This window comes from Fonsecaea pedrosoi (assembly GCF_000835455.1).
Source record: "Fonsecaea pedrosoi CBS 271.37 unplaced genomic scaffold supercont1.8, whole genome shotgun sequence".
In the NCBI taxonomy this organism is placed as follows: Eukaryota; Fungi; Ascomycota; class Eurotiomycetes; order Chaetothyriales; family Herpotrichiellaceae; genus Fonsecaea; species Fonsecaea pedrosoi.
This window is the reverse complement of record NW_013550608.1, coordinates 795,702-812,114: the sequence shown is the minus strand read 5'-3', so window position 1 is coordinate 812,114 and position 16,413 is coordinate 795,702. Positions and strand designations below refer to the sequence as shown.

The window sequence follows — 16,413 nt, the reverse complement described above, 5'->3', positions numbered from 1 at the left end:
AGGACAAACCACCGACTAGGGTATCATTATATGTACACAGGGATGAATGAAACCGAGCTCTTTTTTTTGTTCATACACCGCCAACCTTGACCTTTCCGCCTTTGCCGAGTGGATTCTTGACGGTATCGTTGTCACCTTTCTCTGTGTCCTCGTGTATATTGAGCCCTGCCTGTAGGTTAACGTCTTGCTTGCCAACCTGACAATGAGTGCTCACATACGTATGACGTCTGACCCCTCGACCAGCTTGCCCTGCACAATATTGTGTCGTAGCACTGATGCCACGCCCTCAGCATGTGCTATGCCCTTGATTGCCTCCTCTGAGTCAGGATCCATTGTTCTTAGTGTCTCAAAGCCTGTGCGGGCTTGCATTCTGGCTGCATGCAGGAGATGGTAGTCGCCTTGAAATGCGGTCCGTGTCGCTCGCAGGAGGTGTCTGTAGGCCGCCAGTGCCATGTTTATTTTAGAGAATGAAGTTACCGGTGGATGCAAGGTGAGGTACAGTCTGTAGAGACGATATTCACTTCACATGAACCCAACAGTCGGCGCACTCACATTACTTTCACATTCGCTTCTCCTTCCTAATTTCTCCAACACCAACCCACTCACTCAATTTGACAAGTTAGCCGAATAATTCATTCCACCAATCAGTCAAATGGGTAAGTCGAAGTCCCTCGAAAAAAAATAATTCCCTGGCTTCAAGCAATTGACGCTGATTGTGTATATTTCATATAGCGCACACACCGTCCCCCCAAGAGGTACTCGAGTCTATCGCAGAATTTGGAATCGTTCTCCTTGCGGCACAAGAAGCGCTTGCGCGTGTTTCGCTCTTCGAGGACATGACTTCACACGGCCTCGTGCTTCCTCCAACGGAGAGTTGGAAGGGTGACGGCGATGACAGTCCTAACTTCCGAAGCTTGGGCAAACTATCTCCACCTGTGATGCGCAAGATTGAGCCATTCGGGGCGCAATTCCTTGCTTACGCTCGCCGCAAGCGTCATGGGCGTACTTTCTCCGAGGATCAACGTCTCGAAGCCCTCAAAAAGGTGAAGAAATCCGAGGACGACGATGACGGCGAGATCAGTGAACCAGAAGATCCCTTGATGCTGGCGAGAGATGCGAAGGACTGGAAGGTAAGATTTCTTCGTTGCTTTGACCTCTGGCTTCACTGCTGACTAAAATGTGCAGGGACAAGACCACTACGCCGTCCTCGGCCTCTCCAAATACCGCTACAAAGCCACCGACGAGCAGATCAAGAAGGCGCACCGCAAGAAGGTCCTCAAACATCATCCAGACAAGAAGGCCGCGGCTGGCCAGAGTGACGAGAACGACAGCTTCTTCAAATGCATTCAACGTGCCCACGAGATCCTGACTGACCCAGTCAAACGTCGTCAGTGGGACTCCGTTGACGAAGCCGCTGACGTCGAGCCACCAACCAAGAAAGACATGCAAAAGCCAGGAAACTTCTACAAGAAATGGAACGCCGTGTTCCAGAGCGAAGCCAGGTTCAGTAAGAAGACCCCTGTCCCCATGCTCGGCGACGAGAACAGCACGCGCGAGGAAGTGGAGCAATTCTACGATTTCTGGTACAACTTCGATAGTTGGCGCACGTTTGAGTATCTGGATGAAGATGTCCCGGATGACAATGAAGGACGAGACCACAAGCGACACATTGAGAAGAAGAACGCGAACGCTCGACGCAAGCGCAAGACCGAGGATACGGCACGTTTGAGGAAGCTTGTGGACGACTGCCTCAGCTACGACGAGAGAATCAAGAAGTTCCGCAAGGCCGCCAGCGCAGACAAGAACAAGAAGCGGCTGGAGAAAGAGGCTGCTGCCAAGCGCGAGGCCGAAGAGAAGCAACGTGCTAAGGAGGAGGAAGAACGCAAGAAGAAGGAGGAAGAAGAAAAGTTAAAAGCGGACAAGGAAGTGGCCAAGAAGGCGAAAGAGGCAGCTAAGAATGCGGTCAAGAAGAACAAGCGCGTCGTCAAGAGCAGTGTCAAGGACGTGAACTACTTCTCGGCGGGAGAGGCGTCTCCCAAGCAGATCGACGATGTGTTGAACGACGTGGACAAGCTACTCGCCAACGTTGATCCCGACGAGCTGGCTGAGTTGGTCTCCAAACTCAACATTGCCGGAAAGGACGCAGCAAAGGTCAAGGAGGTTTTCTCGGAGACCACGGGTGGCTTGGTTGGTGGCGGGAAGCTCAAGGAGAGCGACCTGAAGGTCTTGAAATGAGGGGGAGTGCATCCACGATTGCAGGCATCCTTTGAAAGGTCTGCAGGGCAATTTTCATCCGGCGCCGATGAGCAGAGGTGATGATTCAAGGCACCTTCTGCAAGGTTCGTCAGGCAAGTTCTCATCATTCACCAAGCAAATTTCCACCTTGGAATAGCGCGAGCAGAGCTGCATGTTCGAGGCATACTGGATAGATCATAGCGATCGGTTCAAGCAGGCAGGCGATAGCAAGAGGTTCAAGTTATTGGCTAGGGACGCTGTGACAAAACAAGATGATTGCAGCAAATGATCCATCCACCCTCGCGGGATTAATCCCTCCGCACCGAGTGACTTCATCCATCCATCCACTTATAAAACAACAAGGCCAGCCTCTGTTTCTATACACCGGGCCATGGCATTCAAGGGCTGATGAGATGACCCCTGGGGTTCCATTGCATCCTGTGAGTGTGACATCGCAGTGCCTGCTTACTTCTCTGCTTGCTTGCTTGCTTTCCTTGCTTCCCTGATTCCCTGACCCCCTTGTTGCTTGCTTGCTTGCTTAATCGCCTGCTTGCTCATTCGCGCTCCCTCGCTCTCTCTCTCTACCCGACAAACCCCTCACGGATTCTGCTGCAACGCCCTAGTCAACAAGTCCGTGTCCAGGTACGCGCGCACCTGGACTATTTTGCCGTGCGCAAACTTGCAGACCCAGCAGTAGCGCATGTCGTAGGGGAGGCCTTGTTGATCCAGCCAACGAAGGTGCGGGAGTTAGTTAGTCAGATATCATATGATATATATACATAAACGAACAGACGAGATCATATCCCCGGAGAACAGACAGGTGACAGATCCAAAATAACGAAGAGAACAATAGACAGGAGGATGAGGAGGATAACAAAACGAACCATTCTTGCACGTCGCATCCAAAGCCTCCAACTCGACCACCACGTCGCCGTCAATCTCCTCGTCCTTGCCTTCCTCCCCACCCCCCGACGCCGTGGACGAGACGACGATGTTCCGCACCTCGAGACGCAGGGGCTCTGTGAGGACGCGCTCGCGGAGCACTTTCAGCGTGTTGTCGAGAAACTCCTGCCGAGAGGTGTAGCGGCGGGACATGGGTGGCGCGTGGCCGCAGATGGTCCAGTCGACATCGTCGGCGAGGAGGGCGAGGGTTTCATGTTGGCGACCTTGGATGGCCAAGGGGGCGAAGAGGCGGGATATCTGGGCCGCAGAGGGTGGTGGCATTTTTGAGAGTTATCGGTAGTGCCTTGTATAGTAGTGGTCGTCGTCGTAGATCCGGTTCTGGCCGTAATGATGGAGGATGATGGGATGAGAGACCTATAACGATAGAGAGAAGACGGCCGTCATCAATTAAATATCTCCACATCACTCTTCAAAGAAACCTCGGCCACTGTCAAGGTTTGTACCTGTTGCGCGATGCGAGGACTCCGCACCTTTGTCGAGTGGACGTAACCGATCCCATACTCTGTTTCCCGCACCTCTACCCCAATATTATTCCCAGGGTACCAGATGGGCGTATATGACACACAACTCATCATTACTTTACCCCGAGCCTAGGGAAGGCCCGAGTAGCGCAATGGACCTTGAATAACTAGTTAGATACTTACATGTAGGTAGTAGTGTGGACTGTTGATAGTGGGTCTGTATGTATCCACTATGTTACCAGCAGAATATCAAACCTTGGCGTCAACGAGGGCTACACATGACCAGAACAGACCCCCTCCAGAAAAAAAAAAGAATCACATATGATTAATAGTCTCGAAAAAGTAGTCAACAATCGCAAAGACCCCTACTTAAGAAAGAGACTTTTCAGAGTCAACAATCCACAAAAGAAAAAAAGAGAGAAAGAGACTTCAGAGTCAACAAACTGTGACGGACTTGGGTTTAAGTAGGCGATTCCTCCTCCTCCGATCCTCCTCGATCCGATCCTTCGGTTCCTCGAAACTCGGAAACAAAAAGGAAAAGGGGAAAAGTCATCAGGAACCCTGCCACCGGAAGGCGGGGAGGTCAATGGCTCCCCAAATAACGGAAAAAACTAGCCACAAGGCGGGTTTCACTTGCCATCCACCCCCATATCGAAGGGGCTGGATGGCAAAGTTTTTGTCATTTGGGTCGAGGGGGATGAATGCGAGAGGGCATGACATGATGGATGGCCTTTTCGTTTTGGTCGTTACGCAGACTCGAACCCTAGTCGAGTAACTTCACCTCATGGTGTGACCATGTGACCCCGATAGGTGGCGCAAGGCTCGAATATGATACTCACCCCTTGACTGCACGGTCCACAGTGAGTGGCATTAAACAGACAGTACCCTTTCTCTCTAAAGCACATGCCTCTTCTCTACCGTCCTCCTGTCAGCCGTGCCTTGCGTTACGATGCGAATACCGGAGATTGTGGGGAGTAGACCTTATCTGTATGGTGAGACTTTTCCGAATTCATGGGCTTTCCAAGCTGGACTGTACTACGCGTTCTTTGGTTGTGTGCTGGAAGTCCCGATACAGACCGTGAGGAACAAGGATTTGACGCTGTTCGAGAAGGTGTGATGCCCTGACGAACTGCAATGGGTGACCATGGGTATGGAATGAGACAGAGGTCAAATTGATTTGTATTTCGATCTTCTGGCCTCTTTGCTTTCCATTGGAAGTACCTACCTAGTTGTATACACCTTTTCGCCATGTGATGGCAATGATAGACGGGCTTGCGTGCTGCAGCGGCTTTTGGATATGAATGGCGTATCCGGGACTGAAATGTCGCACAGTGCCATGCTGACAGGCAGAATATGCAGACAACTAAGCGGCGAGGATTGTGCAAGTCTGATGCCGTCCGTGTAGCCAGCAACGACGCCCATAATCCCGGAGATTGTCTTAACCAGTTGACGCCGAAGCCGGAACAGAAATGCCCCTGCCAATGTACGTCCCCCTATCCGCCATGGGTAGTGAGTGACTTGTCAATGTGTTGAATTTTTTTCCCCTTCCAATGGCCCGAGTAAAACGGCGAACCACTACCTGCAGAACTTGAAGACCGACAAAATTAGGAGAACGAATCACAATTTTCCACGCCCGGATAAGAGCCGGTCATCAGGAGTAGTCACCACTCACCAGCTGAACTCGCGGACTGATCCCCGCACCGTGTCAATTGTGGTTGCTAGGCATTCGCTGATTTCTCGGGACCTTGAGACGTCTTGGTGGCCCAGTCTACCATTTTGCTGGATAGGTTCTTGACTCTTCGATGATTATTTCTTCATGCCAACACGTGGATATCCAGACGAGAAGGTTTGTGGGTGTAGCCGGGCGTGTTGTGATGTGGTGGTTTCAAACAAGGGTTCGTTAAAGGGTCAGCTACGTACATGCAAGCAGTTCATGCTCCAAGTGGTAACCTCGTACCAGGTCTGAACAAGTAGGGGTTTTATTTAGCGAGCAATTGTGCGCTTCTCAACGAGTCGTCCTGATTCCTGAAGAGGTGGTGCCCCCAATTCCGCCGCCAAGAGTCGGAACTACATCTCCCCTGGTCTCCCCAACCAATCAGATCGCTCATTCCGCCGGGACACAAGGACAAATAGCGGAGCACGACCGCATTGGGATTGTGAGATCTCATGCTAATTCCGATCTCGAGGACAATAGGGTCCGCTAATTCACAGATGGTTCCAGAAACTAAGTCACCCAACTCACCCCAACTCTCGTCTCAACTTACGGTACATACGGAGGGATGTGTTGCCAATGCAGCCATGACCCACCCTCTTTGCGCCGGCAAGTTCCATTGAAACCCTTCCCTCTTTGGCCCTTTTGTCTCCAAGAGGTATAGATGGCTGATGGGAAAAAGAACCGAGTTCAAGACCATAACACCTCCAATTTCCCACTAAAGGTATGTAGCCGACTTTTTTAAAAGGCTAATTAAAGTCGAGGGTTCCCCCCCCCTTCTGACAGTCAGATTCGTTTTTCACCCCACGCCTTCCTCTCAGTAGCGAGTGACCTTGGAGTCAAGGGGCTACATCCCAAAAAGGCCTTCGTCCTCCAGCACGACACGGTCCAAGATACATTTATCGTGCATCATCATGGCCTGTCAAGCCTTCCTCGTGGTTCACATACTCCGCCGCCTCTGGCACGAGTTCCAGTATCTTGGGCCCGACAGTGTGGTTCTTGGGGTCTGATATGTGTTCAAGAAACGCCGTCGAGAGTGTGGGTTTATTTCTGGTCCGGTCCATGCCGAAACACGCCTTGTTACTGTACGGCCATTTGTTGTATTGCCCGGCCGCTAAGAGCGAGGCGTACGAGTCCCAATGAGAAAGAAGATACTGCTTGACGGGAGGTCTATATAGACCCTCGGGTCAGCCCCGTTCATGGCTGTGTCGAGACAGGTACTCACATTGCACAGATGTCAGCTCCTGCAGCGTGTGGTTGCGTGTATTGCTGCTTCATGGGTCTTAACATCACAGGCAAGTCCTCATATGTTTCTTTGCATGGATGAATGAAATACTGGGTTTCACTAAGTATTCAAAACGAACTCTGCAGAGGGCAAACTCAACAACACACCCGCATTTGGATCCCGGCAACAAAGATCCCGGTCAATTGCACCGTCAATGGCAATGGATACGCTTTCGCCAGCTCGCAGGCCCAGGTCCAGGCAGTGTGGGGGTCTCCTTCTCGTCGCTGCCGCAGGAACAGCTCGAGGTCTGGTCTCTTGGTTCCGATGAGATCATGGACATTGGCACTCCCCTGCAATGCTTTCCGGGCACCGTCGCGGAAGCTCAGGATGGTCCTGGACAACATGTCGTCCGACTCGATGTGAAATGGATCGCAACCAAAGATCGGCATGTTGATCTTGTTCAGTTCCACGGTGGTGAGACGTCCTGCCAAGCCAGTCCAAACTCGGTCTCCAGATGCGTGTCGTTGGCCTTGCGGTATACCTGCAGAGGTATAGGATTCTCCAGCGGAAGGCAGGACCGTCTCCTCACTCGGCTCAGGCGCTGGAAGCCGCTTCTCAGGTTTCCCACGCCACCCCCCAACGGCATGCTCCACGTCCTTGCCTTTTCCCCCCGCTGACCTGGGGGACCTGACAGGATCTGACCCGGGGCTGTCAGATTTGTCTGACGTTGTTTGGCCGGACGAATCTTCCAAGGAGGTGTCGCTCGAAGAATTTGCCCCCGTCTGAGACAAAGGAGCTTCTGGCGGGTTACCCAAGAGAACACTCGCTATCTCCTGGAAGGTGGCACCCTCTCTGACCGCCTGGATGGCCTCGTCAGCGTCCGAATTCCGGATCAGGTGCAAGAGTCGGTCAAGGACGGCCTGTTGTTGGCGTAGTTTCTCGACGTGCTGGACCGAGTTCCGGTTGCGTCTCAGGTCGCCATATTTGGAGTCCATGTCGTAAGTGCACCTCCGTCCAGTATGGATGCAAGATGCACAGGGTCGGAGCGCGTTACACTAGAGCCGTTTTTACATTCAGCTGGACGTTGCTTCCCCCCCCCCTCCCTCTGCAGATTTGCTCCTGGGCTCAGATTGCGGCCGAGAATCATGAAAGCTTACCTTTCTTCTCCTCTTTCGACATTGGTCACAAGCCCGGCTGACGTTCTTCCTGGCCTTGGTGGAGGAAGTGCCATCCTCGGTGGTTGCCGCCTCGTCGACGCTGCTGGCCAGAGCCGCCGCGGCGGCCTCGGCGTTAGGGTCTTTTGGTTGAAGGGTCCGCATTGAAGAATAGGCCTTCATCCTCGCTGATGGAGAGGAAGAGTGCTCTTCCTTCCCTCGCAGCCGACCGCAGCCCAACTTCTGCTCGCTTGCTCGACTGCCGCTAATCCTCTTACGTCAACTTTTTTGAAAAATGAAGTGCGCCCAGCGGTCGAGCTCGTCGGTGTGCATCGTGCTGGGTCCGGTTGGTCCGCTGATGGACGGCAAAAATGGCGGGCCCTGGAACCAATAAACAGCCCTGGACCCCCAACTCCCGTTTCGGTTCGAATAGCCGCATCTGCTGGTTCAACAGCGTGTCTAGGGGACGCCGACCCTTCAAGACACTTGAGAACACGGAGAACTCGACAGGTCTGTCGTTTGGACTGAATGCAGCATCAATCGAGCCTGGGTGAGATGAAGTGATAAAAAAAAGGCAAGGATGAAATTTCGACTTACGAGGATGCAAATGAATACGGGAAACCGTTCAGAGCCTTCACATATCGATTGAAGCAAGGACGAATTCGACATAATGATAGCCCAACTATAAGATGTTACCTTGGTCTGTCTTCTCCTACATGCTGGACTTCCCTCGAATATCCTCACAACTCGTATGAGGTCAAATTCTCGAAAAATCGCCTTCCGTTTGTTAAGCCGCACAGCCATTAAATAATGTGCCACAAGAACCCTGCACCGATGTCTGCCGCCATACTGGAAACGCTCAGGTGCCCATTCAAAGTTGATACTGGCCAGTGTCTGAAGCTGCGCTCCTTGACCAGCTCGCTTTCGAGTTCCACGATGGGTCTCGGTAAGAGTACAAGTAAAACTAAAACATGCCTATTGCACCGGACCCTCCTCGTTCCTTTGTTTAGGCCTTGAACCAGTCGATGTCATCGCAAGGGGACATCAAATCGTCGTCGAGAGCATAGCCGTTACAGCTCGAGAATAGAGCATCGAGGTCCTCCGTAGTATTGCCGCAATCGATTGGTGTTTCGCTAGGGATTGAGGCTTCCGATGACGACCGCAAAGCTGAATACGGTGATTCCACACGGATCTCGGTAGTAATTTCGCGATCCTGGTCCATGAGAGGGCTGGATTCACCAGGGCTTCCGGAGGTGGAGCCAACTGCCGTTGTCGAGTCTTTGGCCCGGCTCTTCATTAATCGGGTCAGGGGATTACTGTCCCGTCCCGTGGCAACGCGGATGTCCAAAATCTTCTTGACCAACAAGAGTAGCTTAGAGACCTCTTTTGAAGCAGTGGACAGGTATGAGGAGCTCAGACTCTGTTGTAACGCCCATTCTACCATGACAAGGCCGTGATTCAGGAGATATCGCGGGAGATCTCGTTCGTCCATTGCGCTGATTATGTCGAGGAGTTTTGCAGAATTCATGCTTTTCTTATGTTTGACGGCGAGAATGCTGAAGGAAGCGGGATCCTCAATGTTCATCAACAGATTGTAAATAGCATTGCAAATGCTGAAAAACTCCGTCCCCGTAACTGCAACGTGAAAAGAAAGGAGCCGAGACGGCATGGTATCACCAGAGTGGAAACCCGACTTGAGATCGGAGGCATAATCTGGAAGTCCGCACCACCATTTGTCGAGTTCGGAATCCCATCTGGAAAACAACCTCGCAAAGTCTTGACGATGCTTCTGACGTTCCCCTGCCTCGCTTTGTCCGATTGTCTCTCGGTTCAGCCCCAAGGCGGCTGCTTCTTCCATAATTTTCGATATTAGATTTTGAAGTCTTAATCGATGGATGAATATCTCGGCCAGGAGCTTTTGCAGATATGGCTGCTTCAGGAAGGAGTTGCCCGGGAGATTTGGCCAAGTCACTTTCGTGTTAACCAGAGAGCCGAACTTGGCAATGCTAGGGGATCCCATTGCACGGCTCTGAAATTCGGGGGCGCTATGGTTTCCTTCGCGGAAGGCCATGGTGTTGGTGACGACGTAGAGGCTCCACCACAGTCGACGAGATGGAGGATCCCAAAGTTCTCTGTCGGGTTGTAGAGCCGTGCAATCTCGGAATGTCATCAAGCTGATATCCAGCCAGAATTTGCTGTCATGATTGACCTCGACCTCAATGTAGTTATCCAAGGAGAGAAGCAGGCTTGCTTGCATGAGGCTCAGCCTATCTTGCTCGTAACCAGCTTCGTACAGGACCTATAAACGTGTGAGTGCCAATGAAAGCAACGAACAGTGCCGCGTACGCATCTCACGCACCTTTGCTCGAGCTCGCAGGGTATTCCTGAGGTCTCTCGGGTTGCCGCCCAGTTCCGTCAACACCGGATCCTCGACATCGACATACAAGACGCCAGCAAAAAGCACGGCGTGCAGCAGCAGAGCACTGAGCTGCGAGGTCTGGCCATTGGAGCTGATAGCAGAGAGAAACCTGCTCAGTTCGAGAAAGGGCAGTTGCGGATGGACCCAGTCGATGTAGGTTTCGAGAAGAAGGCTCAAGACTGTCATATCCGGCAGTGACAATGCTCCCGCCCTGGAGAGATGCTCCCTTTGCGCAGTCGAGAACTTCTCGGCGTGCCAAAAGACAAACTCCGGTATCGATAGGTCAACGTTGCTTCCATTCCCACGCTCCTCGAGGGTGGATGGACTTCTGTGCCTCGACCCGGTAAAAGAAGCTGTGAAATCGTCGGCCACACTGCCCGAATGTGAGGCTTGTTCAACCGGCGTCGCGTCAGTCGGGGTGAACTCTGGCAGTTGCTTTGTTGATCTTTCGTTCGGTGGGTAGATATTTGTGGCAGGTACAATTCCCTTGCGCCTGTGGCAGTCATTAGCATCTCGGGTCATTGCTCCCTCGTGTGCCCATACTGGTGCTTCTTCTTGTGCAACAGGCAGTTCAAGCCTGCATGAACACAGTTTGTACAGGGCGCCCCGAGAAAGCAGACGTCACACCGTACTTTCCGGGACCTGCAAGTAATGCAGGCTTCTTTGGCTCGGAAGTTTGGTTTATGGCACTGTGCCGGAGCAGCTTCGCCGCCGACCATGGTAGACACCATTGAAGCTGTGGGATAACAGGCCAACTACGCTGTACCATGTCGCAGGTTGAAGTGCTTCTGGCGATTCCAAGCCCGATATGCCATTGACTGCGGTCTCCTTGTAGAAAGGGTCAACGACGGTATAGTGAGTTCACGGACTTGCCTCTGGCACTCTGCTCTAATTAAGCATTGACAATAGGTCTCGCCACTGTGTACAACCTGCGCGTAGTTGCCATGTCCTGTGCTGTGATCCAACCGGACCAGTGCTGGCCTTATTCTGTTCTCCCTGCCGAGACGAACCGAGAACAGCTAGACGCCTATTGCAGGTCATGGCAGACGGCCTCACCATCAAACTAAGTTTTGTCAGGACAAGTGTGGACATCGGATGGGATAGCAATCTTTGACTCAGGCGGTGTTGGTTACCATTCCGGCAGCTGGAAACCGGATAGCCGACTGCTTAGCCTAAGGCAGCCTATCCCAAGGTCTTCAAAGTTCTCAGTCCCCATTCCGATGTCAATGGTGGGTGGGGGGATCATCACCAGGGACCAGGCTCTACCTAATCCAAGCCTCGTTTCCTCACATCAACGAGTATTTCTCTAGACAGACATCTTAAGTCACTGGACAACAAACCTGGCCTAGGCGATGCGGACCATGGCGCTTCAACATCCAGCATTTTCTCGCATCCCCGCGAGTGTCAAACCAAAGCTGTCGCCCAAAGCAGTGGAAACGATCATCAAGGTATACGACTGGGTAGAGTCGGAATGTATTCCAGCAGAATCCGTCATGGAAAACCAGCTCGAAGGCAACCGTTGGGTCGTACAGCCCAAGATGAGAGAGTTGAGGGGGCGGGCGCGCGAAGCAAATCTCTTCAACCTGTTTCTCCCCAAGACATTCCAAGAAAGCCCCGGGTTGACCAACTTGGAATATGCCTGTTGCGCCGAGATCATGGGACGATGCTTCTGGGCGGCAGAGGTAACATGACCCTACATGCCTTCATTTCCGCGCAGAGCCTAACTCGAAAGGCAGACGATGAACTGCCACGCCCCCGAGACCGGAAATATCGAACTGCTCGCCAAATACTGCAACACCCAACAGAAAGAGAAGTGGCTGAAGCCGCTCCTGGAGGGAACTGCCATGTCTGCCTACAGCATGACAGAACCCGAGGTTGCTTCGTCCGACGCCACGAACATTAGCTGCAGGATGCACAGAGAAGGTGATGAATATGTCATCAACGGGCGGAAGGTCTTTGGAGGCTCCACGATGAATCGAGATCTCACCTTCTTCATTCTGATGGTCTGCTCGGATCCGTCAAATCGCAACGCCTGGAAACGACATTCCATGTTGATTGTTCCGACCAACACCCCGGGAATCAAGCTTGTCAAAAACCTGACAATCATGGGATATGATGACGCCCCTCAAGGACACGCAGAGTATCTCTATACAAACGTTCGAGTCCCCGTGGAGAACCTGATCCTGGGAGAAAGTCGGGCATTCGAGATTGCTCAAGGTCGTCTAGGCCCCGGGAGAATCCATCATTGGTGCGTATGACCACTTTTGCGTCACTCCATCTCAGGAGCGCTTTTTGTACTGACGAGAACGGATTCAATAGCATGCGCTTGATTGGGCAAAGCGAGCGTGCTTATGAAATGGCGCTGATCCGAGCCATCGACCCACGGAAGAAACCCCGCGGGAAACTCATTGGGGAGTTCGACAGTAACATCGAACGGCTTGCACAGATGCGGCTGGACATTGATACCATGCGGCTCATCGTGCTCAATGCCGCCGAGACCATGGATATCCTGGGCAACAAAGCCGGACGTCAGGCCATTGCACATTCCAAGATTGCCATTCCATCCATGGCTGCTAGAGTTATTGACGAAGCGATGCAGATGCATGGCGGACTGGGGCTCACCCAGGAAAGCTTCATGCCGCATGCTTGGACCTATGCACGCTATGTCCGGCTCGCAGATGGACCAGACGCCGCACATAGGCATCAGGTCGGACGAGATGAGCTGAAACGAGCCGCCGAATTGCAGGCCCGGCACCGCAAATACCAGTTGAGGGCGGGGGAGCTGGCTGCTAAATTATGATCTCCCTGAACGCTGACCAGTTTGGGCAAGCTGCTGCTATAGCAACATTTTCGACTGGGCAGCGCAGAGATGTCAGTAGGGGTTCCTGTCCGCTCATTATAGGTGGAGTTGCTGCATTGCCGCACGCCGTTATATGGCAACTCTGGATGGGATGGTCATGTAACCTGTTTAGAAGTAGCCTTTGGGAGGTGATTCACCCGACGGCTACATAGTATATACCTAGTAAGGATTCCGGAGGAAGGTCTTCACAAGCATATCTGAGCCTCGGATTGCCGATGGCCGCCACTTTGCCATGTCTGTTCTAGCTTCCAACCCAGCCCGGCGGGGGTCAGATCTGATAGGACCAAAACCCCCCTGGGTGCCCCCTTGCCTATTTGAATGCCTATGGAGACAGACGACTCAGTTCTCCTATATATATCCATGGTTGTGAGGACTGGCACCTCCCAAATTGGTTTCTCAATCTTCTCAAGTCCCTTTTTTTCTTCTTCTGTTTTTGCAGTCGAGAATGTCGCAATTGAAGAATTTCGGAGGGCTTTTTCGCCTCGACGGGAAAGTGGCCGTCATTACCGGAGGTAAACAATGTCTTTGATCACACAACAGGGGAAAGAGAACTAAAGAGCCTTTCCCAGGTTCGAGAGGGATCGGCCTCCATACCGCTACGGCCTTTCTGCAAGCCGGCGCAGCACGGGTGATTCTTGTTGCGAGGAAGATGGAGGGTCCGCAAGGCCTGTCGTCGGCACTGGAAGCGCTCCATGCCACCATCCCAGACTCCCGAGGCCGCGTTGTTGCCATCCCTTGCGATCTGTCCCAATTCTCCGAGGTACAGCGACTCGCGAAGGAGATCGGTGCAATCGTGCCCAAGATTCACATTCTGGTGGCCAATGCCGGCGCGACCTGGGGCGGACCTCTCGACACCACCCCGGACGCATCCATCACCAAGGTGCTAGACCTCAACGTCCGAAGCATCATTAATCTAGCACGTCTGTGAGTGTTGCAGATGCGGGCCGCCTGTTGGCCCCACGCTTGGTTCATCGTGGTGGACTGACGGGTGATTTGCAGATTGTCTCCTCTTCTCATCAAAGGGGGATGCCCCGAGGACCCTGCGCGGATCATCATCGTCGGTGCAATAGCAGGCTTCACCGTCCCTTTTACCGGCGAGAACAGTACCCTTGTGTACTCGGTATCCAAAGCGGCAGCCCATCACCTTGCGCGGAATTTGGCCATGGAGTACGGCCCGCGAAACGTCGCTTGCAATTGCGTGGCGCCCGGCTTTTTCCCCACGAAGCTGTCAAATGGGCTTATCGACATAGTCGGGGGCGTGGACGCAATGGCCGCCTCCAATCCCCTGAAGAGGATTGGCAGGCCAGAAGATATCGCGGGAACCATGGTTTTTCTCTGCAGTCAAGCCGGCTCTTTCGTCAATGGGGTCGTTCTCCCCCTGGACGGAGGCAACTTTCTACAAACCGGGTTGTTTACGAAACTATAAAGTCATGTTTGGCTATCTGACAAAACGAGCCTTGCCCCCTGGGAGAGTTGAAATGTAGCTCAAATCTTCCCACTTATCTGCAAATCGAATCGAGCCTTATGGTGATGGGTGATGCAAAGGCTTCTTACTGAACGCGGAGTTCGGTAGGCATGACTCTCACCAGCATGTCTGCAAAGACGGCGATGAACATGATGGTAAAAAAAAAGGCCAAACAGGAGATTAATTACTTCTTCTGGGAGCCTATTGCCGCAATGTGTAGGCATGCATCTCAGCCCGTAGGCTATCGATAGCCGAAATTCCCTAGCTTCGCATATGGCTACGCTTCCTTTTCGACGTCTCTATGGAACATGGAATGAATTGATGAAATTAGAGGGTTCATCTAGTCAACCACAGAACATCTGGAGCTGGAGTAGGGTCTGACAAAGAATCTCTGAACCCAAGGCAGCAACAGTCGTCCCTGCGTTTTTCCAGCATGGGGCGTCACGCTCTTGTCATGGGCGCATCAGGCATCACTGGCTGGGCGATTGTGAACCAGATTCTGCGTGGCTACCCCCAGAAAGGAATCTTCTCCAAGGTTACCGCCGTGACCAACAGACCGCTCGCCCAGGAGCATACCCTGTGGCCGAAATCTGACGCCCTGCAAGTGTGTAGCGGGCTGGATCTCCTCGAGGGAACTCAAGGAGACTTGGAGGCCAAGATGAGACAAAAGGTGCGTGACATCAACAATGTCACCGACCTGTATTTCTACGGTAAGAGCCGTGGTCGCGCTCCGCCTCGGGGATACACACTGAACAGGATGGCGGTAAAGCATACAAGCACTCCAGCATTCCAGAGGAAGAGAGCTCGGTGAACACGCAGATGCTGGAGCGAACCATCCGCGCCGTCGACCGGCTCTCCAGCAACCTATCCTTCGTGGTCTTACCCAGTGGGACGAAAGTGAGTCGACGCCGTGCCTTCTCACATCGATTCAACACACGGTCCTCACCACGGATCTAGGCGTACGGGGTTCATCTAGGAAAAGATCTCTTTCCGTTCCAAAATCAATTACCTTTGACAGAAAGCCTGCCCCGAATCCCCGAGCCTCACGCCTCCAGGATGTTTTATTATCAACAAATCGATTCCCTTCGAAGACTCTCTCGGGGCCGCTCCTGGCAATGGGTCGATCTGCGGCCGGATGTGATTGTGAGTTACAGGCATTCGTCGCCTGATTCATATCAATCGCAATGAAAAATCCACAGCTAATGAGGACCAGCCAGGCTTTGTGCCAAACAGCAATACCTACTGTTTGGCTCAGACGTTGGCCGTATACCTGAGTCTCTTTGCTACGGTTGAAGGGAAGGGCACGACCTGTCCGTTCCCCGGCTCGACCGAAGCGTGGAACACTCTATCCAACGACAGTCCCCAGGACGCGGTTGCGCAATTTAGTATTTTCGCTTCTCTGAACCCGGATAAGACGGCCGGGCAGTCCTTCAACGTCGCGGGGAGCGACCAGGCTGTGTCATGGTCTGAACGCTGGCCCATCATCTGCCAATTCTTCGGGCTCGAGGGGACCGAGCCGGTCGAGTCAAGCCTGGCTCCTGCCGATTACATGAGATCACACCTCGCCACGTGGTCGGAGCTGGTGCAGACACACGGACTCGAGACGAATTTGATCAGGGACGAATTGGCCGAAGGCAAGGCCGGCTATCAAAAGCATATTATGTCCGAGCTCTGCTTCGACCGATCTTTAGATCTCGGGAGAATGAGGCAGGCGGGCTTCCAAGAGGTTTCGGACTCGAAAAGAGCTTGGTGGACGGCATTTGAGAGGTTTCGGGAGGCCAAAGCGATTCCATGAGTCAGCTGGGGGACACGGTTTGGAATAACTGACGAGAAAAGGTTGGCGCGATGAACCTCTACCATTTGAGCTAGCATCTACGAGTTCTTGTCCTCCCGGTTTGCTAGTGGAGAGCATTCCGTATG

At 52.8% G+C, this 16,413-nt stretch overlaps 8 protein-coding genes across 8 annotated transcripts; 4 read left to right on the top strand and 4 right to left on the bottom strand.

Annotated features, from left to right (window-relative positions):
• Positions 1 to 70: 70 nt before the first annotated feature.
• Z517_11610 (uncharacterized protein) lies at positions 71 to 453 on the bottom strand (the record flags this gene model as incomplete). The annotated part of the gene is made up of 2 exons (XM_013423194.1): positions 71 to 165; positions 219 to 453. The coding sequence occupies 2 exons, from the start codon at positions 451 to 453 to the stop codon at positions 71 to 73; spliced, it is 330 nt and encodes a 109-aa protein (XP_013278648.1).
• Positions 454 to 836: 383 nt separating this feature from the next.
• Positions 837 to 2,235, top strand: Z517_11609 (uncharacterized protein; the record flags this gene model as incomplete). Its single annotated transcript, XM_013423193.1, has 2 exons — positions 837 to 1,130; positions 1,186 to 2,235. The coding sequence occupies 2 exons, from the start codon at positions 837 to 839 to the stop codon at positions 2,233 to 2,235; spliced, it is 1,344 nt and encodes a 447-aa protein (XP_013278647.1).
• A 597-nt stretch (positions 2,236 to 2,832) lies between these two features.
• Positions 2,833 to 3,459, bottom strand: Z517_11608 (uncharacterized protein; the record flags this gene model as incomplete). Its single annotated transcript, XM_013423192.1, has 2 exons — positions 2,833 to 2,951; positions 3,120 to 3,459. 2 exons carry the CDS (start codon positions 3,457 to 3,459, stop codon positions 2,833 to 2,835), a joined length of 459 nt encoding a protein of 152 aa, XP_013278646.1.
• Positions 3,460 to 6,269: 2,810 nt separating this feature from the next.
• On the bottom strand, positions 6,270 to 7,932 carry Z517_11607 (uncharacterized protein; the record flags this gene model as incomplete). Its single annotated transcript, XM_013423191.1, has 4 exons — positions 6,270 to 6,540; positions 6,596 to 6,705; positions 6,763 to 7,650; positions 7,753 to 7,932. 4 exons carry the CDS (start codon positions 7,930 to 7,932, stop codon positions 6,270 to 6,272), a joined length of 1,449 nt encoding a protein of 482 aa, XP_013278645.1.
• Positions 7,933 to 8,755: 823 nt separating this feature from the next.
• Z517_11606 (uncharacterized protein) lies at positions 8,756 to 10,887 on the bottom strand (the record flags this gene model as incomplete). The annotated part of the gene is made up of 3 exons (XM_013423190.1): positions 8,756 to 10,048; positions 10,109 to 10,661; positions 10,712 to 10,887. The coding sequence occupies 3 exons, from the start codon at positions 10,885 to 10,887 to the stop codon at positions 8,756 to 8,758; spliced, it is 2,022 nt and encodes a 673-aa protein (XP_013278644.1).
• Positions 10,888 to 11,529: 642 nt separating this feature from the next.
• Z517_11605 (uncharacterized protein) lies at positions 11,530 to 12,968 on the top strand (the record flags this gene model as incomplete). Its single annotated transcript, XM_013423189.1, has 3 exons — positions 11,530 to 11,850; positions 11,905 to 12,416; positions 12,488 to 12,968. The coding sequence occupies 3 exons, from the start codon at positions 11,530 to 11,532 to the stop codon at positions 12,966 to 12,968; spliced, it is 1,314 nt and encodes a 437-aa protein (XP_013278643.1).
• Positions 12,969 to 13,473: 505 nt separating this feature from the next.
• Positions 13,474 to 14,454, top strand: Z517_11604 (uncharacterized protein; the record flags this gene model as incomplete). The annotated part of the gene is made up of 3 exons (XM_013423188.1): positions 13,474 to 13,540; positions 13,598 to 13,952; positions 14,028 to 14,454. The coding sequence occupies 3 exons, from the start codon at positions 13,474 to 13,476 to the stop codon at positions 14,452 to 14,454; spliced, it is 849 nt and encodes a 282-aa protein (XP_013278642.1).
• Positions 14,455 to 14,926: 472 nt separating this feature from the next.
• Positions 14,927 to 16,288, top strand: Z517_11603 (uncharacterized protein; the record flags this gene model as incomplete). The annotated part of the gene is made up of 4 exons (XM_013423187.1): positions 14,927 to 15,203; positions 15,263 to 15,390; positions 15,451 to 15,636; positions 15,707 to 16,288. The coding sequence occupies 4 exons, from the start codon at positions 14,927 to 14,929 to the stop codon at positions 16,286 to 16,288; spliced, it is 1,173 nt and encodes a 390-aa protein (XP_013278641.1).
• Positions 16,289 to 16,413: the final 125 nt, after the last annotated feature.